Raw genomic sequence first — 26,607 nt, 5'->3', positions numbered from 1 at the left:
TGACAAATACAATATGCATTCTTTGATGTGGACCAAAAATGCAAAGCAACGAAGAGGCCAAGGAGGCGTAGCATGTATGACCAAAAAGGGTTTGAAAGATGTTTCCATTGTCAAAGAAGATAAGTATAAATGCTACTTATGGCTGAAAATCAGCCCACCAAATGGTCAAGTCATGTTTGTGGCTGGTTGCTACATTCCTCACTATGACTCCAACTTTTATGCTCGCTTGGATATGGATAGAGATCAGCCCTTTATTGAACTAGAGGAAGACATTGCTCATTACAAGGATCGAGGTGAAGTCATCGTTTTTGGAGACATGAATGCTCACACAAATACGTACAACACGACACACAACAAGTGGACATGCCGCATGTCTCAAGAAGAATGGATGACTCATACATGTATAATCGAAGTTCTAATGATGCAAAAGAACTGGATCACTATGGAAAGTCACTTCTACATATGTGAAATAGTACCCGGAATGCTCATTGCAAATGGTGTATCTCTATGGCAAGGCACTAATGACTTTACATGTAGAAAGCACAATGGTGATAGCGTGATTGACTATATGTTGTTCTCTGAATCCACTCTAGAATGCATACAAAGCTTTACACTTGGTGAATGGAATCCGGAATCAGTTCATAGGATGTTATATATTGACCTGAAGTGTGGTAAATGACCCGAGCATGTAGCCTCCAATCATGATGTGAATCATTTGTACCTACGTCTAGACTTCAAACGAGCACTTATATATGCTGATATGGTGGACCAAATGTTAAGCATAATAGAGCATCAAGAGAGCCCAACATTAGAATGCATATGGAAAGTTTTCAAAGAAGTAATTTGCTCTTGTGCGAAGGAATGCTTTTCGGTGAAACACATATCTTCCACAAAAGGTCTAAGAAGGGTAGCACCAAGAAGAAATGGTTTTACATGGAATGTAGTCAAGCCCGAAAACACTTGCTAAGATTGGATGCAAGCAAAGACAAGGAAGTTTACTTGGAATGTTCACACACATACAAAGCACTTGTTCACAAGAAGAGGAGAAGGTGGGAAGTCAAAAAACAACTTCTTTTAGCGCAAGAGAAAGTACATGCATGTGGCAAGTTTTGGCAAAAGCTAAAAGGCAAGCGCATTGAGAGCTTTGGTGACTTGACTCTTGAGGATATGTATACGCATTGCAAGAACCTCTATGAGCAACCCAATGTTGATAAGATGGAGTGTTGTAGCTCCCTTTTATTTATGCCTCCATTCTTTACCATTGAAGATGGATGCCGCGCGCTTGAGAAACTTGCTACTCGCAAGGCAGGGGACCTTAAAGGTTTCAAGGCTGAAATGATTAAATGGACAAGCAAGAAAACACGATATTGGATATGCGATATGTTTAACCTTGCACTTCAGCATGACATGCCTCATGATTGGAGTGAAAATTGGATCAAACCTTTGCACAAAGGAGAAGATGTAAACAATGTAAACAACTATCGCACTATATTGGTTTATTCTTTGATGGCAAAGTTATTTGGATGTATCATGGAGATGAAGATAAGTGAATGGGCTGAAAAGAATGGCAAACGTGCGCTTGGCCAAGCAGGTTTTCGAAAGCATCATAGCACTATTGATCACCTTGTCACTCTTCGAGTTCTTATGGAAGCGTCTCGATTGAAAGGAAAAAAGTTGTATTGTTGCTTTGTGGATTTCAAGAAAGCTTTTGACATGGTATCGCGAGGAAATCTTTGGAGACGTATGCAAGTGCCGAGAGAATTTATGCATGCAGTCTTTTGCATCTACCAAAAAGTGATATGTCGATTACATATGGGAGATGGAATTTCAGAAATTTTTTGCAAGCACCATTGGTGTCAAACAAGGATGCCCACTTTCCCCAACCCTCTTTGGGCTACTCATTGATGAATTGGAATGCATGGTTCTTGATTTTATGCAGCAAGAATGCATAGAAGAGGTTAAGATCAGAAATGTGGTGATCATGCTTTTGCTTTATGCCGATGATGTAGTGCTCTTGGCACATACCTTAGAAGATGCACAAAAGCTTATCAGTATCTTGGCACGCTTTTGCCTACATAGCGGGCTGATCGTGAATGGATCCAAAACCAAGGTTATGCCTGTAAAGACCCTCAATGATGAAAATCCATGCATTGTATACAACAATGAGCAACTTGAAGTGGTAGATTACTTCAAGTACCTTGGCCTTGAGGTTCCATCCACTCATAAATGGAAGGATTGTGCAATGTGTCGCTTGAAAGCCGAAAAGAGGGCTTCTTATGCATTTGAGAACATGTGCAATGCTGGAGAGATCAAGCGTTGGGCTCTCAAAAAGTACCTCTTTGAGACATTGGTGACATCGGTGCTTCTTTATGGAGTGGAGGTGTGGGGTGGAAGCATTGGAAATCTACTTGGAAAGAGTTTGAGAATGTCCAAAAGCGTTTTCTCACCAACTTTCTCCAAGTCAAGACACAAACACCCTACATGCTCTTACTTCTTGAGTCCAGATCGCTTCCCATTGAGGTCTTGGGCATGCAAAGGGTTGTGAAGTACATGCTTAAGACACAACGTAGCCCTTTGCATCGACTTTCTAGAATCGCATATGAAGCAAGTCAAAAGGTCCAAAAGACATGCAAGAGCAAAATACTAAGTTCGAAGTGGATGCTTGACATCAAGAAATGGTTTGGAAGATGGGATGCATGTCACTTGGTCAAGGATGCGTCGATTGACTCCCAAGTTAATGAGGCCTTCTTGCAACGCCAATGTATCACGGCTTGGGAGAAATTCGAAGGTTCTCACTTCAGCCATTACACCACACGCATTGCCCCAAACTACAAATCTCTCTTCTTCTCCGAACGAGGTAACCGAACCCATCCCTACATCCTTGAGCCCATCCCGTTGAGTGCGATCCGCACCATTGCATCCATTAGTCTTAGCTCCCATTCTCTACGCTGTGAGACAGAACATTGGGGCGCTGGCGAGGAGTCTCATCGACTTTGCACCTTATGCCTCGTCAAGTGCGAGAGAGTGAGTACCACACACTACTTGAGTGCTAAGATTTTGACCACATTAGGTCCTCTTTTCCCCATATATTTAGCCATGAGCTCTCCCTACATACCTTCCTCTCCCAACCACGATGTGGACTCTCTATTGCGATGCTCATTTCAGCCATTTTTGAGCATCGAAAGTCACTTATGACCTCCACTTACACCACGTGACATGTTCATTTGGTCCCATAGGTCATATTTGAACTCCGAGGATGGTAATAGAACTATCTCTCTCTCTCTCTCTCTCTCTCTCTCTCTCTCTCTCTCTCTCTCTCTCTCACACACACACACACACACACACACACACTCAATAGGGATCAAATAGAAAATGTGGCGGTGAGTTGCATCAACACAATCACACATGCAGTGATGCATCTATCCTCCTTGCTTCCTCACTGGCACTATTGCATGTATGCTCCACAAAAGAATAAGTAGTTGAGGCTCCTTGACTTGCCATTATGCATGTTGGTTTGATTCAAGTCTATAGAGATCTCAGAGAGCAGCCCTTTTTTTGCATCCTTATCATCTCTAGCCTCGCAGCTTTGTGATCGTTCTTGTCAACATGTACACACACAAAGAAGCACCTCTAATGCTCTTGATTCCTAGCACTCTATGCTTAAGGTGAACTTTGTTGTTTCTCACGGAGCACATGACTAGGGGGCCTCAGCCCCAAAGGCGAGGAGTTGGTGTGGAGAAGAGTTGCAAGACATATATGAAAGAACTAGAAAACGGTCATGACCACGTGACTTGCAGACTTCTTCGTTCTTGATTATGTAAGGGCAAGGTTCCTACAATGGCTAGGAGGGCAAGGCCTACCACATGTTAGGCATGTATGCTAATCTCTCAAGGTTCCATTGAATCTTCCTTGACCATCCGATGCCCTTCTCGTGGCAGGGCTTTCCCTCATAGCTACCGTGGGACCATTGCCCTTATAGTACTTCCTTGCCCTCATAGCCATCGTAGGACCCTTGCCCTTACTACTGTCATATGTGTGAAGAGTTATATAATGTGGAAGAAGGGCCCTTGGGTTTTTTTTCTTCCCCCAATAGTTGTGGATGGAGGCATATATTAATTGTGCTTAAATGCAGTATGATACTTTGAGACGACATTTGATCAATGTATGGCTTTCTGTTGCCCGTGTGTAATGTAATAGACAGAACACATGAACAAATACTTCATTACTAGTAGGTAAGGTACAAAAGACAAAAAACACAAGAATCATAGTGTTATTCATCATCATCCAACTAACGTACTTTCATCCATAAATCTACATAGTACGCAGTGCGCATCTGACTTATAGACTTCCTTCCGACACATTTGTACAAACAGTTGCATCGTTTTCCAATCCACATGCATATTGTTCCATACTTCTACTAGGGTTCTCTCCGGCCTAATATTTGGCATGCACAAAGGACCTAATCCCACATTACAAGAAATTAATCCACTTAAGAGGAATCTGCAGGTGGAATAAGAGGGGAAGGTGGGTGGGGATTTAAATAAGTCCGTGCTACACAAACAATTGATAATTGGGTGTCATAGAATATAATATCTAACTTTACCAAATGATTTTTTCATATTAAATTGATCATTTGATATGGGAAGATAAAAGGGGAACAACAGTTAGAATAGAGACATGTGCTTCTAGACCTATCTACACAGAGTACCAAAAGGAGAGATGATCCAAAGATTCCATCTAATATATCTCAAGAGATGCAAGCAAGTAGTAGAAGAGGGGAGCATAAATGTCAAAGTTTCCATTGGCATTCCAAAAGTTAAAGCCAGTTTCAAACCCAAATCCACTCTCAAGTGAAGCTTTATGATTTCATTAACATTTTTGGGCCCTCATCTCTTCACACTATGGTGACTTATCCGGTTTGTACCATCAAGATTGGTAGCATCCCTAGCCAAAGGTAGACCACAAAGAAGTAAGTAAATTTGTTGGATTTATGTTTACGGGGCAAAAAGAGGTGTACTCTCATTATGAGAGAGGGATGAGGGGCTTGCCACACCACGATTGTTGTGTATATTTTGGGGCGCACCCAACTTGCCAGAAGGGGGTGGAAAGGTAGCAGAAGCAGTGAGCTTCTCAAGAGAGGAGAATCCATGGTGAGTCCTTAAGCTTCCATTTTCTCATGGTCCAATGGATGAGAGCCACGATCTTTGCATGGCCCTTCTCCTTTCTTTTCCTGAACCCAACCTTATCTGGTCTATGGCTCTAAGAGGGCTCTTGCATTACATACCTACGAGGGTTTTCTTGACCCATATGACAAAGCACAAGCCCATATGATATGGAGGAAACAAGGACAAAAAAGTGTAAATTTCTACAGGGGCCCACCCCATGTGACTGATATTCTATGCTGGGTTTTTTTTTGTGATGTATAAAGGGTCAATGCCTCCACAATAAGTTCTACGGGATCATTAATGCTCGTGGGCGTTTAGACTTGTGATTGAGTACCATCGACATGGATATTGTGAAATTGAGTGGTGACAGAAAATTGGGCAGCGGATTGGACTCGAAGCCAAATCCCATAAGTGATGAGAAGTTAGGACTGTCACCACTCGGTGCCCCCATGGTCACATGTAGTTATGGAGATTACTTGTATTGTGCGAGTTTACTCTTTTAACATATTCTAGGGTGCGTAGGTCTCGTGATCCCTGTCCAAGTTTAGTGTTCGTCGATGGCACCACTACGAGTTTCAATGCCATGGGAGATAGTGATGATGACTTTGATGAGCCTCAGGACTAAGTAGCACCCATATTTAAGAGGGGGAGGCAATGGGATCAAAGGCGGAGAAGGTCAGGCGCGAAAGCCGAGAAGATCGCAACCCCAAAAATCAAATAAAAAACTAAACCTGGACAACCTGGGAAATGCATTTTATTTTATAATATAATGTTATAAAAATGATTGTGAGTACACAATGCATGCGCGGGTGAGGTGGTTAACCCATGTGACCCTAAACTCGGACGGCCAGGTCTTGGATTCAAATCGCCTCGCCACGCCTTTTTTCTTGCTGGCCATGTTTAATGCGCCTCGCCTTTTTTACGGTGCACCTCATTTTCCCCGCTAGCCGGGTTTAGTGCGCCTCGAGATCCCGCGCCGCAGCCCCGACTGTCGATCCCATTACTCCACCTCGCATTTAATATGGGTGTCACTTAGTCTCATTGTTTGATGAGTGACTTGAGTTTTGTTTAAATGGGAAACATAGGAGCATTTTTTACATCAAAGCTCATCGAGATAAGCTATTCAACCCACAGGTAAGGGGTGGGTTAGGCCTAAAGCTTAAGGCTTACATCATATCAAACATGAAGGCCCTCATTTTGAATCTAGTAGCACTATAAAAAAGGGGGACCTTGGCTCTCCATTGTTTCCAGTGAGTTTTCCTTTGAATTACATAGCTTGGAACATCCAAAGCATCCTTAGTCTCGTTACATAAAGAAGTAGCCAACATGGCTAAATCTCTCCAAAGAACAGAGCAGTGAGTGTTGACGAAACTTGAAAAAATAGCTTATAGTCTGGAGTTCCACATATGCCATACAATGGCTCCTCTCCAAATGTTCCTCAACGGAATATCCCATCCCTTGGAGACCCCAAGTAAACACTTTGTTACATCCATCAAGTGGGGTCTGATTTCCCATAATAAATTCCTCAGTACCCGTATTACTTGAAGATCACATTTATAGTTGAAGAACAAGTGGGGGATGTCTTCCATACTATTGTTACATCTGACGCAAATTCCATTCCCACTACCAATTTTTGCAACTTTAGCACCACACCATACACCTTGGTGAATAATTAGCCACAAGAGAAAACTATGCTTTCTGGCTATTGGATAGACCCACAGACACTTAAACATGTACGTCCACTGCTTTGCACTCCATTGAGCCCTTCATTTAGAATTAAGTTTTTGCTTCATCTGATCTTCTACAATACCTCGTGCCAAGTATCGCTTGTAGATATCCTTGGCTAAAAAGGACAGAGAACTTTTCCTACAGCATCTTGCAGGTAAGTTGTGTTTGGACAAAACTAAATGCACTCTCTCAATACACCAGGTTGCATCCATATGAGAGATCCCATACTCTGTCTGAATGGTACCTGCATCTTTGCATTTATGATTATCAAGCAGGTCTTTCCAAGCTCTAATGCCAGCTTTGAGACATTTGTGAGCTCTCCTTGAGCACGGGAGCCCTGCTTTATCTGCAAAATAGCCAAACCATGGTGAATCCAACAAAAAATTAGAAAAATTTCTTCTAATCTCCTTGGATGGGGTCCATTTCTGCTTCATCTCTTGCCAAGCCGTCCAAAACCTGCACACTAATTTTGAGCCATATGGCAAGAATTCCCTCTAGGACAAGATCACTTCTCTGAAATTTAAATCCTTCTAGGTTCTGTAGTCTTTGAACTTATACTCTGCTATGTTTCTCTTTAGCAACAAGGCCCAGAAATCTTCCAAAGAGATGGATCTCAGAATCCAATTGCCCGTAAGCCGAGTAGACACCAAATTGAGATTCAAAATACCATAACCACCCTTGAGCTTGGGAAGAGTACATGTATCCCATGAGACTTTTGCCACTCGGGGGTGATCATGATCGCCTCCCCATAAAAAGGATCTTGCCAATGTGTAGATCATGTTCAACTGATACTTAGCAGGCTTCCAACAAGCCAGAAAGTAGATGAGAGAGGGAAGAATGTAATGATGCAGGACAAAAGATCTGGATGAAAGGGATTGCTGGTAACCTTGCCATCTAAAGAGTTTCTGTTTGATCTTTGGGAGTAGGTAATTTTGAAACCCATGGGAATACCTAACAGTCTGAAGACTTGTCCATCAGGAATTAGCTTGCATCCAGCTTCCAGAATTAGTTGCGGACAGTCCCCTGAAGAACATTTATATCCTGTTTTACTATGATTAATAAGAGAGCCACTAGCGACACAGAAAGTGTTAAGGCAATCCCAAAAGTTCTCAATAGATTGAGAATCAGATGACAAAAGAGCATTAGTAGCATCAACGAATTGTTGAAGGCAAAGCTCTTTTTTGGATCCTGGAATGTCAATTCCATTGATTCTTTTGTGGTCCATTGCATCCTTTATAAGCCACCCCAAGGAATCGGAGCATATAGCATACAGCAAGGGAGCCACTGGGCAGCCCTTTCGCACTGATCTTCTCAAAGGAAAAGAATCTGTCAACTCACCATTCACTGCAATTTTAGCAAAAGCATTTCCAAACAAAATCTGAATAAATCTATGAACTGTCTCCCGAACCCAATGTCACTTAGGGATTGAAAAATAAAGTCCCATTCCATTCTGTCATAAGCTTTATCAAAATCAATTTAAAAAAAGATAAAGTAAATCTCCATATCTGAAACATACTCAATAGATTCCCAAAGAGTGATTATAGCATCTAAGATGAACCTGCCTTTGATAAATCCCTTCTGCTCTGGAAGAATGATCTTATCAATAGAGCTTAATCTTCTGGCTAGGGAGAGAGAAAAGACCTTGTATATAGAAGTCACGCACGTGATTGGTCTCTAGTTCCCTAAATCCTCCTTAGCCCCTCTCTTGTGGATGAGTCTTATGACTCCAATATTGATGGATGTAGAAAGAGCTCCTACCCTAAGGGCTTCCTTCCAAATTTTCAATAAGTGAGGAATTAAAAATTCATGATACTCTTTAAAAAATTCATTTGGTATGCCATCAACACCTGGAGTTTTACCAGATTTCATAGAAAGAATGGATTCCATTAACTCCCCCTTAGTGAGGGGATGATCCATTTGAGCAGCCAATTGGGCAGAGACCATTTTTTTTTAATCCTTGCAATGGTAGCCCTGGCTCTAGTTTGATCAGCCCCCCTGTTGGGAGGAGTTGAGAAAATATCAGCAAAATAATCCTTAACGACCCCCTCATGTTCTCCTTGTGGGTACTAGCACTTGCTCCATCTTTATTTTTGAGAAAAGGGATGAGGTCTTTTCTTTTTTTCTTTTTAAGAAGGTTCAACATATTCTTATCAGGTTTATCTATTTTACCAATCCAGAATTCTCTCGTCTAGTTCAAGGAAGCCCTAGTAGCTAGGAGCTCTTCTATCCTCAACTGGTTTTTCAGATCCATAAGAGAGGGGGGGGGGGGGGAGGACTATTGGGAGGGACAGACTTTTCTAGGTCAAAGATCTCACTGGCTATCCTCATCCTTCTTTTTTAGCCCTGATCTCCCTAGCCAGTTTTGAATCCATTAAGAATCCTTTGAGAGTCTTTCAGTGAACTATCACAAGCCTTGAATGGGGAAGAAGAGTTCAAAAAAGCCTTGTCAAATATGTCTCTGATTTTCTCCTTAACAATGTCTAAAGACAGTAAATACTGATCAATATGAGGCCATCTAGCTTTATAAATGCATTCCTCTTTATGAAGCTCAATGACTACAGGAGAGTGATTTGACAGAAGGAGATTGTTATCTTTACAAGTTACCTGCTCGAAATCTTGCACTAGAGTAGAATTCATGTAGACTCTGTCAAGCCTTGTAGCTCTATAGTAGCTACCTTGCTGTTTATTTGACCAAGTAACGCCAATATCGAGGGAGACATCAACTATCTTTAGTGAGTCTGTCAATTGATCCCAGGTAGCCAGTTCTCTACTATTCAATTTATTTCCTTTGCTGCTCCACCTGTCTGCAAGAGATTCAACAATGTTAAAATCTCCTGCAATAATACAAGAGTTAGGAAGGGCCAATAGTTCTTCCCAGATCTGAGCTCTTCCAGTAATGGAATTAGATGCATATAAAGAAACGAGGGTGTAGTTGAAGGGAGAGGAGAGGGTAACTGCCACCCAACTGCCTTTGGTTCCTGTATGTACATGAGAAACCAGCAACTTATATTTTTCCGAGATGGCTAGAGCTGCCCCACCCCTGCCATGAGAGTGACCTGAAACATACCACAAGTAACCAACACCCTATCTTTGGAGATTTGCCTTCAAAATTGTACCTGCAGCTTTAACCTCTTGTAAACAAATAAAATCAGGCTTCAAGCTTATATCATTCATCCATTTCTTGATAACTTGGGCTCTCAAGGGATCAAAGAGTCCTTTGCAGTTTAAAGTAAGACCTTTAAAAGACGGGCACTTCATTTCTTGATATTCTTAGGAGGTTTTGCCATATTGACAGACTGTCTGGTAGGGTCTTTTGAAGACTCCTTCTTTCTTTTGGTTTTCAGAGCCTTTGGAGTGGGAAACTTTTCCTCTTCAGCTTGCGTCATTAGTATGTCAACTGATAGTTCGGGAGCTGATGGTGCTAAACCAGACTCCTTGAGTTTTGAATAATGTTGCTCCAGCTGTCTTTCAAAAGTTGAAACATCTGAAGGTAGCTTGGGGTGAACTTGGGTACTAGGGATTGACTCTTCTTCAGAGTTAGAGGATGAGTCGGTAGACATCCCTCTTGTCTTGTCATTTGGGCTCTCAGCGGGGTTAGGCACTTCCTTGGGGGTACTCTGAGAAAGAGAAACATGCTTGGCCTTCTCTGGTACATGTTCAGAAATGTCTTCTTCACCATCTGCTTGAGGAATATCCTCCTTATTCGTAGAAGACCCTACTTCATAGTCAAAAGGCTCATATACATCAGTAAGCAGAGGACTGTAAGTGTTCCTGTTTCTTTGGGAAGACGACTTATAGTTTTTTTGGTTTTTGTAAACGTTTTTCTTGGGTACCTGTTAAAAGCCATCCTGTCTTTCACTGGGGTTTTCTGTTTTATCTGCTGGTGGGTTAAGGTCAGGACACTCCTTTATATGATGACCTTGCTTCAAGCAATGGAAACAAGCATTGGGCAGATTCTCATACACTATCCTTTGAAGATGCAGAGCTTTACCTTTTGAATCTTTGATAGGAATGCAAGTTTTGAGTTCATTATTCCGATCTACTTCTATCAGCAATTGAGGATCCCACTTGGGATTTATGCCACAAGCATTGGGCAAATTCTTATACACTATCCTTTGAAGATGCAGAGCTTTACCTTTTGAATCTTTGATAGGAATACAAGTTTTGAGTTCATTATTCAGACCTACTTCTCTCAGCAATTGAGGATCCCACTTCGGATTTATGCCTCCTCTAGATCTTTGACCCAATACTCTTCCAACACAGGCACCCACATTCTTAAGCCATGGGTATAGTTCTATAGGTAAATCCGGAAAGTCTACCTACACTGGCACTTTGGTTGGCCTAGGACCTTTAGGGTTGAATCCAGGATACCAAACTGACATGGGGGTGTTTTTTATTATCCAACTGTCCAGAACCTACTACTTGTAGAGCTGTGTTTTTATCATCAAAGAAAAAGAGTTATTCGGAAGATATTGAACATGAGAAACTTGAATATTTTTCTGGTCCCACTGTTGAGAAATCCACATTTTCAGTGCTTCCAATGAGTGTCTAATGCCATAGCATAGAACAATGACTACTCTGTGTTGGAGTTGAGAGTGCCAAGCTTCAAGTTCCTGTATAGGAATAGTTACCCCCACATCCATGTTGCCTCCCTCGACATGATGTTCTTTTGAATCTGGCTCGTTAGTTCTCTCTTCAGTTCAATTCCACTTTTCTAAAAAAAAAAAGAAGATAAGCTATTCAGGTGGCATTTAAATGACAGCTCGAGCTTTTTTCACTGTTTCTTTTAGCCTAAACGTCTTTCTCAGGCTTGTAGGCTGTAGCACGGTAACACCTGCCCGTGCAAACCTAGTTGAAATATTTTGAAATGCCGTTGGGGTATCGAACCTGGGCCATTACGCTAGCCACAGTGGCATAACATCGCTTCAACGGTCCCATTGGCCTTCTTTAAAGCTTTAGACACGGGCTGTCTGTATCGAAAACGTACCTCTCCCTTCCTCTCTCTCTCAGAGGCTACTTCTCTGAGTTCCCTCTCGTTCGCTAAATAGGTATGCTACCGCGACCTTCAAGGAAATACGTTTGCACGCGCTCTCAGACAGCCGCCATGGATCTCACCCAGAAGCAGCTGCCCAAGGCACCTCTCCTGCTCTTGACGAAGACCTCTCCCGCGCACTCTGCTCTTTTGATGGGTGCTAACCATACCTCCTCCAGGTTCTGCTCTCGCTAAATTTCCCCCACTTTTCTCTGCCCCTCTCTCTGCTTGCACACACTTAGTGCTTTTTCAAACACCCACACACTCGGTGAAGTTTGTACCTACAGAGGTATCTTTGCAACACGCAAATTGTGTGCAGAATGCATGCCCTTGGTGCTGATGGGCTTCCCACATCTTCAAAACTCTGAAGTCATGCTAATGTAAAAGCTACACACACACACACACACACACACACACACACACACACACACACACACACTTATATATAGTGTAAAGGGCTTCTATGCAACATACATACACATCTATATAGCTTCACATTTTGAAGGCTGCACTTCAACCCAAGAGGTCTCGCATTGCGAAAATCGCAAGTTTTGTGTGACTCTATTGCAGCTATGGAAAGTGACAGAGCATATACAACGAGGCCTGTCGAGTCCGACTAGGTGATCGTTATACACAGAATTAGGAAAGACAGCATGGGTGCACAATTGCCTGAAGATGCTGTGGAGCATGAACCCCTTCGTCTTCATGTTTCTGCTACTGGAGGGCAAGCCCATGGTCGCATTCTCCGGATCGTCATCTACGGAATCGTCACTTTCTTTGTGATTTTTGCTTCTTATTTGGCTTTCATTGGTTTGATCGGTGGCAAGCATGAAGATCAAAGCTTGCAGAAGAGAGGATTTGTTTCAGTTGGATACCTTACTTTCTTGCCAGGTTATGCAAATGACACTAAAACCCCTGATTGGGCTTGTCTTTGTGAAGCGGTCCAGGATCATTTGACAAGCTGGCATCATACGATCAATGAGTTCTCTCTTGCGCATGCAAATGTGCACCGTTTAGCAAGCTACATGTCCGGAATGGTGAATTTTTACAGGTTCACCTCCCAGTCTTTCAAGCAACATCAGGCTGTGGATGGCCTTTTAACACCTAAGAATGTAGGGATGCCAAGCTTGGGCATGCACATTTCTAGGCCAAAATCAGCAGCATCGACGAGCTTCGCAGCAGGATTAGAAAGGATGATGTTCAGGAGATCTCAGTTTTTGCTAAGAGTTAAGCTGGTCAGCTTCATCAAGATAATGCATGAATTATCAGGTGAGGGTTTGCTTCAGTCCCAGCAGAGAATTCTCTGCTTGGATATCGATGCTGGTCGAAAGGTGCGGGCTTTGAAGAAGAGGGGATTCAAAAATGTGGAGCGCATTGATGTCTCTCCTGATGGCATGGTTTCAAATCAAGAAGTGGGAAATGCTTTGGTGGAGCTGGAAGACCAAGGCTTCGATTTTGCCTTCACATCAAGTTTTGATCAGGTCTCGGAGCCTGCTCTGTTTGTTGCAGAGATAGAGCGTATTTTGAAAGTAGGCGGTTTTGCTGCTATGCATGTGTCGCTTAATGCATGGCGGAGTAAGTACATAAGTAAGCCTGGCAAGAGCGTCAAACCTGTTACCTTACTTTTCCAAAACTCAAAGATTGTGTATGTTTCTGCTGCCTATGCGCCGGGCTTGGACACTATCATTGTCTTCAAGAAAGTGAGCCATATTGGAGAAATGAGGCATATTGCAAAGGCGAAAGGAGCAGAGCAAGCAGATATAGATGAAAAGCATGTATCTGGTCCCATTTTTCCGTCTCAACTGGCGGTGGATTTTACTGGATCCTTGGCCAAATATGAGTGCAGGAAGTGCATCAAGGAGCAAGATGCAATGTTTGCACCAAATGCAATGCAGTAGTCTACATCTGCTCATTTATCAATATGTAGACCGAGTGGATTTTGTACTATTTTCCTATTATTGCAGATAGTTTGTTTTATGTAGAGGTGTGGGGCATCCTGTCTACCGAGTGTTGGCACTTTCCATACCTGATAAAACGGTGGCGGATATGCCGGATAGTTTCCAATAGCAATAAAAATGATCGGAAGTTTAGGAAGAAGTTGGATTTGTGTTGTGCATGCCTATGTTGTTTTTGGGCTTCTATACATAACAATGTAGTTTTTGGCCAGCAAGAATATATTTTTGAAGAGATGTATGGAGCTACGAGGTGTCAATTATAGTCCTGCATTTCGCAGTCAAAATTCTTCCAATTCTCAAGGTACTTATTGCCTGCATTGAGCAGGTGTTTTATTTTTTTGTGCATAATGGCTCTGATACTTTTCTTGCCTTCAAATGCTCTAAGGTTAATTGTTTCGATAAGATGTTACTGCTTGTGTAGGTGGTATCATTCAGCTTGAGATTGACTCAAGCTGGAGCCCATCATCGATTTATCGGCATGATTAAATGGGCTACTTCTGAATCTTTGAAGATGGCCTGCCGAGGAAAAGCTATGGAAGTAGGTAGCTGTATTTAAGGTAAAATTTAAGACTGAACCGGATTTGAATTCAGGACCTTGTGGCCAAGATCGAGACGTATGGGCTAACCATCTCACCCGCGTGCACATGTTGTAACCGCAGTTGTTTTTGTAGACAGGGTTTTTTTTTTCACATCATGAAAATCGAGGCAAAATTTAAGATTGGCCTGTGCAAAAAATGGCCCCCCATCAACCGGGTTTGAATTCAGGACCTTGCGGCCAAGATTGAGACGTATGGGCTAACCATCTCACCGTGCACATGTTGTGACCGCGGTTGTTTTTACAAGCTTTTATTATAAAAAACACAGGTGTTGTTCAGGTTTAATTTATTGTCGGGTTTAGTTTTTAAGAACCATCTCACCCGCGTGCACATGTTGTAACCGCAGTTGTTTTTGTAGACAGGGTTTTTTTTTTCACATCATGAAAATCGAGGCAAAATTTAAGATTGGCCTGTGCAAAAAATGGCCCCCCATCAACCGGGTTTGAATTCAGGACCTTGCGGCCAAGATTGAGGTGTATGGGCTAACCATCTCACCGTGCACATGTTGTAACCGCGGTTGTTTTTACAAGCTTTTATTATAAAAAACATAGGTGTTGTTCAGGTTTAATTCATTGTCGGGTTTAGTTTTTAAGTTGGCATTCATGGCCCATATTTCCCCGACCTTCATATGGGAACTTCTTTGCCCTTGATCTCCTTACGCCCGCCTCTTTAATGCCTTGTGTTACTTAGTCATGAAGGCTATGCCGTGTCTCCTATAATTTACCGTAAGGTATTATGAAAGAAAAGTGGCGATTTCAAGTATAATAATTTTGTGTACAACATGGAAGGGTTAACGGAATGGTTATATTATGTATGTATGGATGCTCAAAGACGACCTTTCTTGGCTCTACCCATTTTAGCATTGGTAAATAAAATTACAACTTAGTTAAGTCTAAAATAAGAATTTTCATAGCTACCTCTCTACTCATCCTTGACTTTAATCTATTTGTAATCATTAGTAATGCATTATATGGCAAGTTAGTCAGGACCAATATACAAACAAAAATAGTTACATCACCAACTCCCTTAATCACTAATCATAGCAATATGCCCAACCCTTGGGGTGAGGGTTGGAATGTGTCAACTGTGAGCCGTGAGATTTGGCAATACAAGGGATCCCCGCATTTACAAATTTGTCCGTGTTTAGAACGTCACACATCCAAAGTCCCTATTTTTCCATGAACGTATGTAGGTGTAGTGGTTAGAGCAAATGGCTCACTGCGAGCTGATAGTGGGTTCAAGATGCAGAGCATGAATCGGCTATAATTTACGAGCATATCAAAATTTACAAAGTTTTTTGAATTTACAAATATATGTTGGGACGGCTTGAATCTCCCCAGTTGTTGATCCCATTTGAAGAAGCCCACGTGATATAGTGTGGAAGGTCCACATGGAGAATTTGCAGAGAGCCTTGGAGGCAATAAACAACATATGCAATATGACCACTTGCAAACATTGAGACTTGGCTCCATAGAACTTAAATTATATGGACAAGTGTTAGAACATTGGCATTTTACAACAAGAAGTTGAAAAAGAAGTCTTCAACTTAAATGAAGGGACCATTTACAAACTAACATAGATATTTTTTAATTAAATTTTTTGAAAGGAAACTGACGAGGCTCTTTAACGAAAACGAAAAGGTTTCTGTGTGCATAGTCTTGGTCGATCTTCTTGTATACTTTTTTGGTGTATGAGGGGAGTGGCCGGGCGTGCCCTACCCGACTCCGAAAACAAAAAAACAATCTGCAAGCAAGTCCTTTTTGGTAAGCTTAAAGGAAAGCCAAAAAAGAAAACCTCAATCAATCAAAGATATGAAATCAAGAGACCCATTTATCAATCAAGCGGAAATTTTGAGATTTTGAGCAAATTTTGACCATTCTTACTTTGATTTTCTCAAAATGTAGCCATAATTTTTCCATTTTCTCTTGCTTTCAACCGGCATGTACAAGCAGGGCGTACCCATTTTGAATTTTTCAAAACCGGAATTAACAAATATTCTAGTTCATTTTAAATCGTAAAGGGTAATATGAACAATAGTGGCAGCAGTTTGCATGAAAACTCTCTCTCTCCCTCTCTCTCTCTCTACGTGCATGTGCCAAACAGAGCAAAGACCCGTACAAAACAGAGCATCGACAAAGGCATTTTTGCAGATTCCTTGCAGACACGTGGCTTTACAAGGACGTTCACAAAAGGGTGATAGAATCCATGTTGAGATTGCTAGTCAGAGAGCTGTGTCATGAGGGAGTGATTGCGGAGGGTGGGTGCAGAGGCTAGGGTCTAGAAGGCGCCGAAGCGGACACAAAAGGTGTAGAGCAATGTTCCGGTTTTCACAAACATACAAAAATCCCTTCAAGACAAATTTGAACCGGAAATTTTACAATACTAGCCAGTATTTTTGCAAAATTACACTATTTTCCATGTATTTTAAGCGGAATTTTCTCCTTCTTGCCCTCTTCTCAACCCGCTACTTTGATTTTGCAACCGGCTCAAAGCTAAGCTGAGGCACACTTTTCCTGAACATTGGTGTAGAGGCAGTGCGGTGATTCGTGAAGGAGACACAGAGGCATTGGACAATGTCTTTTTGGGATGGAGAAGAACCTTTCAACTTTTGATTTTATTTTTGAGAATGCCATCCCTACGATTTTCGAAAAGTTCCCATTAAGGGGAATCTTGCAAGATCTCGTGGGTAGGAGACGGTGACGAGCAAGTCAAGCTGAGCTACGGGAGGAAGACGTAGACAACCACGCGCGATAGAAACAGGAGCAGAAGCAGGAGATGAGGACGCGGAGGTAAGCTGAGGTGCAGGTAGTCTGAGGAGTAGACGATGGGTTTATTTTTCTGAAGCACATACCATTCGCATGTGATCAGCAAATGAGGCTGGTTTGAGTGGTTAACTCATGTGCATCAAAACCAACTTTCTGCGTGCCTGTGTTCAAACACGGAACCTTCGTTTTGGAGAAAGGTAAGAGCAAGGGGCAAGGGGCAGTGACGCAGTGAAGCAAGGAATATGTGGAGATTCCGCTAAATAAACGAAGAAGCTACCATTATTTATGTAGTCTACCAGTAGTAGATATTAGACCTCCATAAGTTCTCCTTTCAAAATTTCTAAAATGAAAAAGTGAAGGGTAAGAGTGTAGGAAATGAAAAGTCTCTTGAAATTGAAAAGTCAAAATACTTTGTATCTATCTGTTGATCCTATAACGACGAGCCGTTTCCCGGCTCTCCACATGGCTCAAAGCAAGAGAGCACTAGGAGAAAGTAGCGGAGTCAGTCTAGGATGGTGAGCTCCAGAGGGGCAATAGCCATCCCCTGACATGGAAGTGGGGTTAGTTTGGGGTGGTAGGCTGTTTGTTGGAGTATGGGATTTGGAGAAATTGGGAGCAGAATTTGAAGAGGCCGAAGGAGGGAGTTGAACCATCTCTGTTTTTAATTGTTTCAAGAAGGTGCTCTATTGAGAGCTTTGTAGTGATTGCAAGCTTGACACAAGACACCAATGTAAAGAGAAACTATGCTTGCTCTCTCTCTCTCTCTCTCTCTCTCTCTCTCTCCACACACACACACACACACACACACACACACACACACACACACACACGTCACTTTCATATGTGGCTTATAGTTTTGAGAATGGATACTTGCTAATATTTAACACTATATGAATGGTAGGTATAGGTTAAAAAGGTTTTAAATAGGATATGGATAACAATTGATAGGCTCGTTGAAACCTATTTCAAGACTAACGAATCTGTTGTCTAGTTAATATGGATGCAGGTGAGGACTTTATCGTTAATTAAGATCTTTTTGTATAAGCTGCTGTCCATCACTATCGAACTTAGACTCTCTCACTTCAGAATAAGTTGTTCTTGACTATTTATGAACAAAACACTAGCTTGATACCTCATTCTCACTATGATGTACAAAAATGAATCAAAGACTGAGTAATTTTTGTCCTTCGTCTAAAGTCAGCTATCTTTTGAATTTTTATGTTCTTTTGTATATAGGTATAAGTCAAAAAAACAACAACACACACGTTCTGAAGATAAGGTTATCCTAGAAAACTGAGAAACCAAGACACTGGATTTGGAGATTTTTGTCATAGGCCGTTTGTTGGAGCATGGGATTTTGAGAAATTGGGAGTGGTCTTCTGAAGAGGCCAAAGGAGGGAGTTGAGCCATCTCTTTTTTGAACTGTTTGAAGAAGGTGCTCTATTGAGATCTCTGTGGTGATTGCAAGCTTGGCACTAGACACCAATGTAGAGAGAAAATGTGCTCTCTCTCTCTCTCTCTCTCTCTCTCTCTCTCTCTCTCTCTCTCTTTACACACACACACACACTAGGCAACGACGGAACCTCTCTCTCTCTCTCTCTCTCTCTCTCTCTCTCTCTCTCTCTCGTCGGGGGCCTAGCTTGAAGGAAGGAGAGGCTGCCATGTGGGGGGCTAGAATCCCTCCCCCCTTTATATTAGTATAGATATGTATACATTCAATCAATGGTTTGCATCATGCTCTTACAATTGAAGCTGGTTAGCCAAGTTGGAACATATTAATCAATCTACCTTTCAATAGGCTGCGCTTAGGAACAACCGGTTCGACTTACGACTCTTTAAGGCTATAGTGTACGAAATCCACCACAGTGAGAAATACAACTCAGGAGTCAGAGTTTGATTTCTTCCTACAACCCCGTTGCACTGTGTGCCACCGTAGAGGCGTGTTGCATTTCAGGCCCCGTGGCCGAGCGCCCGCCCTCTTACTTCATTCTTTGGTTATAATGAATAAGGAGTGAGAGTTTAGTCTCATTAGCTCCACCAAAACAATGTCTCCCTCCTGCATCCCCTTCCCCTTCTCTCCATCCCTTCTCTTGCACTCAGTCTTAGGATCTATCAAGTGGTATCAGAGCCCAAGCCGCCGGCTTCCCCTCCCCGGCTAACCGTGTGTGCACCGACCCCGAGCTAGGGAGCTTAGAAGCTTTGCAGGTTCTGCGGGCTGAGGCCATTTGGAGCTTAGAAATCGAGAGCTTGCAGTCGGAAGACTTAAGCTTGCAAGACAATCAAGAAGCTCTGCAATAAGTAGGAAATTCGAGCTTCAGAGCGGAAATCGGCTTTGAAGCATAGCCACAAGCTTATGCAATCGAAGTGAATCGAGCTTGACCAAGGCAGAGAGGAGGATATTAGCTTAGCATCTCGTAAGCAGGAATTGAGCAGACAGAGTAAATAAGGCGGATTGGGTCACAAGAAGATTTAGAAATTTTCTCATGTAGGAAAACGGAGTCTTTCTCAATGTTTTTCATACAATGCATAATATCATGAGCTTCTGCTCGAGAGGCACCACATACCTAGCTAGGTACGGTCCCCTGCCCCCCCACCGGGCCGACGGTCCCCTACCCCCAATCGTACCTAGCTAGGTATGCGGCGCCTCCCTCAGAGAAGCTCATGATGTTGAGGTAAGTCACAATGTGCGAAATATTGTGAGAATTTGTCCAAAACTTCTTGTGGTAGCAACAACGTGAATGAAATCGGATCCATCAAGTGAAGCATTAAAAGGCAAAGCAAGTCAAAAGCAGGAAGCGGGCTCGAGCATCTAGCGGGCAGTGCAGCAAGCTTGAGAGAGGAGCCAGAGTCGAGCGAAGCCGTGCAATTTGAAGTCGTACCATTGTCTGCCGCAAAGCAAGCAAAGACCAATCGAGGAGTCGCTTGGGCCCGTGAGCTGTAGGGAATTGAGCAAGCCGGGCTGCAGCGAGCAGGAATTGGGTAGCAACCCCCCCCCCCCCCCCCCCCCCCCCAAACACACACACACGCCCTCACACCTTGCCCAAATCCGGCTCAAGTCGGTCTGCAAGTTTTCATCAGTGAGCGGTTAAAATCAACTATTTTAAAACAAGGCCGTCACTAAGTTGCCAACGGCGGCACTGCCTGTGTGTGTGTGTGTGTGTGTGAGAGAGAGAGAGAGAGAGAGAGAGAGAGAGACGAACATTAGCAATCACTCAAATCATTCTCAGGTGAAAACATGAGGAAGTCATTTGCCCCTACTAACTGCTTGGGTGATGTCACAAGCCTTCAAGATGCAAGTGTAGGAGAAACCTCCTCCTTCTGCATACATTCAAAAGAGAGCATCCATGCTGCGGCATATCAAGGTTCGGAGATTCGAGTGCTTCGTTCTTGGAGAGAGTCTTGAGAAGAGGAGCCAGGACTTTGCACCACAGAACAACAAGTCGAGCTGATTAGATCCTTCTGAACATTTTAAGAGTTAATATTTGTATACTGAAAATGTAATATCTCAGGCAGAGGCTGGGAATAGTAAGGTAGTCGGAGCTCATGTATGGAAGCTTTACATATGGTTGTGTTGCCCCTTAATTACAAGTTACGATGGTAGTGGTCTCCTTGTTTGTTTGTTGAAGTAGTTTTATCAATACGATCTGAGTTCCACACACAACACACACACAGAGAGAGAGAGAGAGAGAGAGAGAGAGAGAGAGAGAGAGAGAGAGGATTACCTGCAACATCGTATATTGTCTACAAACAAGAGGAGAAGAAAACAAATAGAAACAAACAAACAGATCAAAAGAAACGCAACACACATGTATGTGTCTCTCTCTCTCTCTCTCTCTCTCTCTCTCTCTCTCTCTCAGAGACAGAGACAGAGAGAGAGCCAGCCATACCTTGCTAACGTGCTTGCTCCCAGCTTCTTGCTCTCGTCCTCGCGTTGACGAATGCTTTTGCCAAAGCAACGCTATTTTTATTACAGAGCATCGGAGGAGGACTAGAATCTGAAAATAGCCTTAAAAAAAGGCCTAAAAATGAGCCTTAAAAATGTGTACATCATCTGATAGGCTCCAGCCCTATATCACTACCTGCAAGCAGACAATGCCAACAAGTGATAAAATCACAAGGCTTGCCTATAATTGATAGATTGGTCGTATGATGAAAGCTAAAATGTTTCAAATAAAAATCTTATGTTTTACTAGGTAAATCATTTGCAGAAATGTGGCTAGATTTAAAGCTTGCCTTGAAGAAAACTTGTCAAATTGTAAAAGTTTTAGTGTAAATACATGCAACTGCTTCAAATATTATTAATCTATAAGTCATTTCCATAAAAAAGTTAACCTTAAAGATAGGAAAGCTTTAAATGTGCCCTTTTTCCCACGGTTAAAACAAAAGAATTTGGCTAGCTCTTACCATAGTAGGGAGCCAAAACGACTTTTTCAGAAGTCATTAATTAATTAGTTTGGGGGGGGAGGGAAGAAAAGGAAAAGGGAAAGGTGGGAAAAAAAAGCTAAAGGGAAAAGGGGAAGGGGGGGTGTATCCTTTTTTTCATGGCTCAAAGGGAACTCAAGGACGAGCGCAGGCATATAGCCTAGTGGTTTAGGTTGAGTTTCTTAGTATGTACGTGATGAGTTCAAATGCTACTCATTAACATTGGTTTTAAATGGTAACGTGCATGGACATGCTAATTGGAGATGCTAAAGGATCTTGGGGAGATTCTATGTAATGAAAAACAAGTAGGTAGTAGAAATGCAAAGAGAGGGGGGCTAAACCTTGAGGGTATTCAATGAAGTTCACAATGTTAAATCTCCAATCAAGGACTAAGCAATGTATCTTGGGACATTCAAATGGAAAATGTCTATCCTCAATGTTTTCATTGCAAGTCAAGCTAGTTTTGGATCAATAGTCATTTAAAAAAAAAAAAATAGAGACTTGTGGCCATCATTTGTCTGTGTGGCACCGCCCCACCCCTCGCCATGCCCGCCTTTACAAAACCCCCCTAGCCATTGCTCACCCTCAAACAAATAATTTATCCTTGCATCCAAAGTATAACCTATCGTTTGCACTCTCTCTCTCTCTCTCTCTCTCTCTCTCTCTTTGTGTGTGTGTGTGTGTGTGTGTGTGAGTGAGAACTTCCAAGCTTTTGTACTCACTCAATTCAAGTGGGATAGTCCCCGACAAAGCATTGTCGCCTGCTCAAAACTTAACAAGGTTGATTTAGTTGCCAAGAGATGCAGGGAGAGGGGAGGGAGAGCACCTGTAAGCTGGCGGTTTGTGTGAAACAACATATACATAAGAGATTCAAGGTTACCATATTCTATTGGTATACTTCATGCGAGAAAATTTCTACTCAGATTTATAGTCTCGAGTAGCTGAAGATTACAATACTCTTTTGGAAGGCTGCTAGATGCTATTGTTGCTAATGTCGAGTATGAGAAGCCCTGAAAGTGAACCAAGCTCCCTGGGAAGATCACCTAGAAAGCCATTATGCGAAAGGTACAAAACCTGCAAAGACGTACATTTTGCCAGGCTTGCAAGGAGAGAGAGTCATATCTTCGTCCAGTCTGTCAACACACACAAAGACAAAAACATAGGCATCACTGCCTTTATAGTCTGCATGCCCTCAATTGAGAGAGAGAGAGACCTATCGCCAGTTGACAATCCTTGAGAGAGAGACCTATCGCCAGTTGACAATCCTTGAGAGAGAGAGAGAGAGAGAGAGAGAGAGAGAGAGACCTATCGCCAGTTGACAATCCTTGACAGAGCCATATCTTCGTCTAGTATGTGTACATGCACAAAGACAAAAACATAGGCATTACTGCCTTCATAGGCTGCATGCCCTCAATTGTGTGAGAGAGAGAGAGAGACCTGTCGCCAGCTGACACTTCCCCTTCGCTCCCACTGCATCCTCAACATTATAAAGCAAAGGTATCCTCCCTGCAAAACCCTCCACCCCCAAATCATTGCCTATGTGTGCTCAACCCCCCCCTTGTGTTTCCTTGTTTCCTTGATGCGCACATCTTCCACCCGAGTCAAAACCTCACGACCTACACCTCATGCCCTTTCTATGCAACCCTCCTTGGAGTGGAGAGAACCCACACTTGCCTTCACTTCTACATACCGTCCACATCATGCCCTCTCATGCAGGGCCTCCCCCGCACATAGACGAGATGGAGAGAGATGCACGTCTGCATCGAGGTCCTGCACTATAAGGAAATGAGAGGAAAGGAACGAGAGATGCAGCACGTCCAGTGGGTGCCACCCTGCAGAGAAACAAAAGCGAGAGAGATGATACTGGTTTGTATCCAAGATTTCAAAAGAATCTTGTCAATTTAAAGAAAAAACACACACACACACACACAAATACCATGGGTTGTTAAGAACAAGAGAGAGAACCCTGAGCTCAAGCTGTTTCTCTGTCGAAGTCAAGGTTGCTTTTTTGATACCTAGAGGCAAACGTTGCAGACTTGTGAGCGTCATGGACTTTGTGAAGTTCCACCCACCCTCCACTATTGTTGCTTGTTTTAGCTTCCCTGCCTCTGCAACCCAATCTACACTTGGGATGTCTCCCTCTGTCACGGCCCTCTTGCTCGCAAATGCCATCTCCATCTCTACTTCACATTCATCATATCATGCTCTCTTGACCACATCACCTTTTTCTCCAGTTGCACCTATGCATACTGCCCTCTGTACGAGCAAGGCCCTAATCGGTCTACACTTCAAACTTCAATTAATTAGACCTTCAGAATCTAGCAATTTGAAGGAAAAGTCATTGCTTGCACACAACTTGCACCTAGCCTGCCTCGCGATCGCACAACCCTCGACCCTGCCCTGCATCAGGGACCTCAGTTCACTCCCTTACTTTGCATCACCATGCGCTAACCAGTTTTCAACGACATAGCTCTAAACCTCTCTCTTGTGCACGTGGCACTTGCCCGCTTTTTCTGTGTAGAATATTCCTGTGAACTACGGAGAGAGAGAGAGAGAGAGAGAGAGAGAGAGAGAGAGAGCCAAGGTGCACTCTTCCTACGCACCTCGCAACCTGGCTTCCTTGGTTCTACAAACTGGAGGAAACAGAAGCATCCCATCTCCGCTCACAGTTGGTCCCATCACAAAACTCAATCAATTTCTTTCCCTTGGAATCCACCAATTTTGAAGCAAAGGCACTGCCATGTCGTCGTCATCATCTTCAACAGAGACATCGAAGGCTCAACCCCAAGCCCCACCCTTTGCAGGATTCTATGGCAGAGCGCCTTTTGCACCCTCTTGTCTGTGCCTTGAAGATTTGATCAGAATCTCTGAATGCAAAGGTAAAAGAGGGATGCCCTGTATGCAGTGCCCCCTTGGTCACCATCGTTGCTGACATCCTATGCACATGACGTGCATCCGTCCAGATCTGCAGAGGAAATAGAAGCATCCCATCTGCGCTAGCAGGTGCCCCAATCCGGCATCAACACAGTCCCCCATCCGCCTGAGAGAGAGAGAGAGAGAGAGAGAGAGAGAGAGTGTGTAGAGACAATCGCCACGCTACTCTGGTACCCATCCGCCTGTGAGAGAGAGAGAGAGAGAGAGAGCAGAGACAATCATGACGCTACTCTGGCAAATACAAAAATCTCTTCGTCTCCCTGTGCTTTTCTCTCTGCACACCGCTTATCTATCTCTACTCTCTCCTGTATGTGTTGCCACCTCATGAGGCCCGAGTCACTTAATCATGAGGCCCGATACCCGACCGCTTCCCAAAGCATAACACCATCTGTCATGATTCTCCTTAATACAAATTGATCCAAAACTGTAGCGACCTACTTGCTCAATGCATGGCTCAAGTTGAACTAATATCAATAATTTATTATTCACCCCTTTCATTCTCAACATCACATATCTTAAGTAAATGCTTCACTGTCTATTGCAACCAATCAAATAATTTGAGCATTTTCTATTTTAGTCAGCAAAAAGAGAACGCAACGTTATAGCCTTTGCCCTTTGCGTAGGCCAAACAATTGAGCCTTACACGCTTATGTGTGCAAAGACTTATTCCCACAAGCTCTCGAAAACTCAACACTCCGGCCCCCGACTCTTCGACCCCCGCTTACACACATCTCTCCCCGCAACGGTAGAGGCTCTCACAGGCCGACAATAGATGGGTAGTATCTCAAAAGCTTGAGGCAAATTGAGCTTAGAAAGAGAGCAAGCGTGAGAGAGCTTGAGTGATAGAGTGAACGAGCATCTGAGAGAGAGAGAGGACATGATTTATCGTTCAGACCACCTTTCATACACGTTCATATCTTATGCAAGTTTTGAACATTATCCATCAAAATTACAACATCATTTTTCTTGTTGGTGGAACCGAGTGCCGCTCCCCATTGACACTCTTACAAGATCCAGGTCCCCTTTGCTTCTTCTTCTGTGCGCTTGTGTTGTTTCTCTCACCTACATGCACCTCACTCATGTTTGCCTTGGTGGCAACAACAGCCAAAATGTGCTGAAAACAAGATAGAGAGCGAGGATATCAAGCTACTACTTCAGTGAGAATGGAAGAGAGAGAGATAGAGAGAATACCAAAGCCCTAGATATTGTGGGCAGAGAGAGGCATAGGCACCATTATTAGAGGTAGAGCCTTGGGTGACATTCTTGGATTTACAATGTGGAGGGCATTCTTGAATTTGGAATTTGGAATTTGGGTGCAAGCTTGCCCAACGTGCATGGATTATTCATGATTAAAAGTGGCTTTTCAATTATGAGAGTGCAAGCACAATGGAGTAAGATTGTGTCATGAGCCTAAGCCTGAGTTATACTATGCATCTAGAATGATTCTACACACTACTATGATTGGCATTGGTCATGCATGCTTCTTTCATTGTGGCTTATATGTACGTGGAAGTGGATTGAGACCAAGTGAAAAGAAAATTTGGTTGTGAGTTGGACCCTACCCATGTGTGCAAGCTTTGGATAGTGGACCATGTCAATACATCAACAAACCAAAGGTAGGATTGGGTAGACATGGAAATTTGGTATGCTCAACAAATCTTAGCTTTTCTCACAAGGTGGTCCATGGAAGGAGGTTAAAATGCATGATAAAATTCTGTCTCCAAGCTACATAAGACGCTACTTTAGCCTCTCTTTCCTCCTCTCTCTATCCTTATCTCCTTCTCTCTCTCTCTCTCTCTCTCTCTCTCTCACACACACACACACACACACACACACACACACACACACACACACACACACATGCCTTTGCACGCTCCACCATCTACTTGTATTTGCAAAGACACAAACAAAATTTGTTGCATTTACTTATGTTTGCTATAACACTTATAAAATCTTACCGGTTTTCTTTGCAAAAAACTTTTAATCTTGCAAGGACTTTGCAATATAATC

At 42.9% G+C, this 26,607-nt stretch overlaps 3 protein-coding genes across 3 annotated transcripts; 1 reads left to right on the top strand and 2 right to left on the bottom strand.

Moving 5' to 3' along the window:
- Nucleotides 1–9,245: 9,245 nt before the first annotated feature.
- Nucleotides 9,246–10,151, bottom strand: LOC147426645 (uncharacterized). Its single transcript, XM_086498225.1, has 2 exons — nucleotides 10,010–10,151; nucleotides 9,246–9,949 (listed from the first exon to the last, which is right to left on the bottom strand). Exons 1-2 carry the CDS (start codon nucleotides 10,149–10,151, stop codon nucleotides 9,246–9,248), a joined length of 846 nt encoding a protein of 281 aa, XP_086354351.1.
- A 1,731-nt stretch (nucleotides 10,152–11,882) lies between these two features.
- On the top strand, nucleotides 11,883–14,167 carry LOC147426644 (uncharacterized). The gene is made up of 2 exons (XM_086498397.1): nucleotides 11,883–12,104; nucleotides 12,496–14,167. Exon 2 carries the CDS (start codon nucleotides 12,579–12,581, stop codon nucleotides 13,821–13,823), a length of 1,245 nt encoding a protein of 414 aa, XP_086354523.1. The 5' UTR covers nucleotides 11,883–12,104; nucleotides 12,496–12,578; the 3' UTR covers nucleotides 13,824–14,167.
- Nucleotides 14,168–20,275: 6,108 nt separating this feature from the next.
- Nucleotides 20,276–25,070, bottom strand: LOC147426643 (uncharacterized). The gene is made up of 4 exons (XM_086499023.1): nucleotides 23,600–25,070; nucleotides 23,394–23,495; nucleotides 21,129–21,182; nucleotides 20,276–20,659 (listed from the first exon to the last, which is right to left on the bottom strand). Exons 1-4 carry the CDS (start codon nucleotides 23,839–23,841, stop codon nucleotides 20,599–20,601), a joined length of 459 nt encoding a protein of 152 aa, XP_086355149.1. The 5' UTR covers nucleotides 23,842–25,070; the 3' UTR covers nucleotides 20,276–20,598.
- Between the last annotated feature and the right edge of the window lie 1,537 nt (nucleotides 25,071–26,607).

Source organism: Adiantum capillus-veneris, chromosome 24 (genome assembly GCF_014529385.1).
Source record: "Adiantum capillus-veneris isolate H3 chromosome 24, ASM1452938v2, whole genome shotgun sequence".
Taxonomy (NCBI): domain Eukaryota; kingdom Viridiplantae; phylum Streptophyta; class Polypodiopsida; order Polypodiales; family Pteridaceae; genus Adiantum; species Adiantum capillus-veneris.
This window is presented reverse-complemented; position numbering and strand designations above follow the sequence as displayed.

What these genes read in the sequence shown, in the direction of transcription:
- LOC147426644 (XM_086498397.1), top strand. Translation starts at nt 12,579, where the DNA reads ATGGGTGCACAATTGCCTGAAGATGCTGTGGAGCATGAACCCCTTCGT.
- LOC147426643 (XM_086499023.1), bottom strand. Translation starts at nt 23,841, where the DNA reads ATGGAGATGGCATTTGCGAGCAAGAGGGCCGTGACAGAGGGAGACATC. An exon ending in TCTCTCTCCATCTCGTCTAT is followed by an intron (nt 21,183 to 23,393) that starts GTGCGGGGGAGG and finishes CTTTGGCAAAAG; the next exon opens with CATTCGTCAACGCGAGGACG. An exon ending in GGAGCAAGCACGTTAGCAAG is followed by an intron (nt 20,660 to 21,128) that starts GTATGGCTGGCT and finishes TGTGGTGCAAAG; the next exon opens with TCCTGGCTCCTCTTCTCAAG.
- LOC147426645 (XM_086498225.1), bottom strand. Translation starts at nt 10,151, where the DNA reads ATGAAGTGCCCGTCTTTTAAAGGTCTTACTTTAAACTGCAAAGGACTC. An exon ending in ACAAGAGGTTAAAGCTGCAG is followed by an intron (nt 9,950 to 10,009) that starts GTACAATTTTGA and finishes GGTATGTTTCAG; the next exon opens with GTCACTCTCATGGCAGGGGT.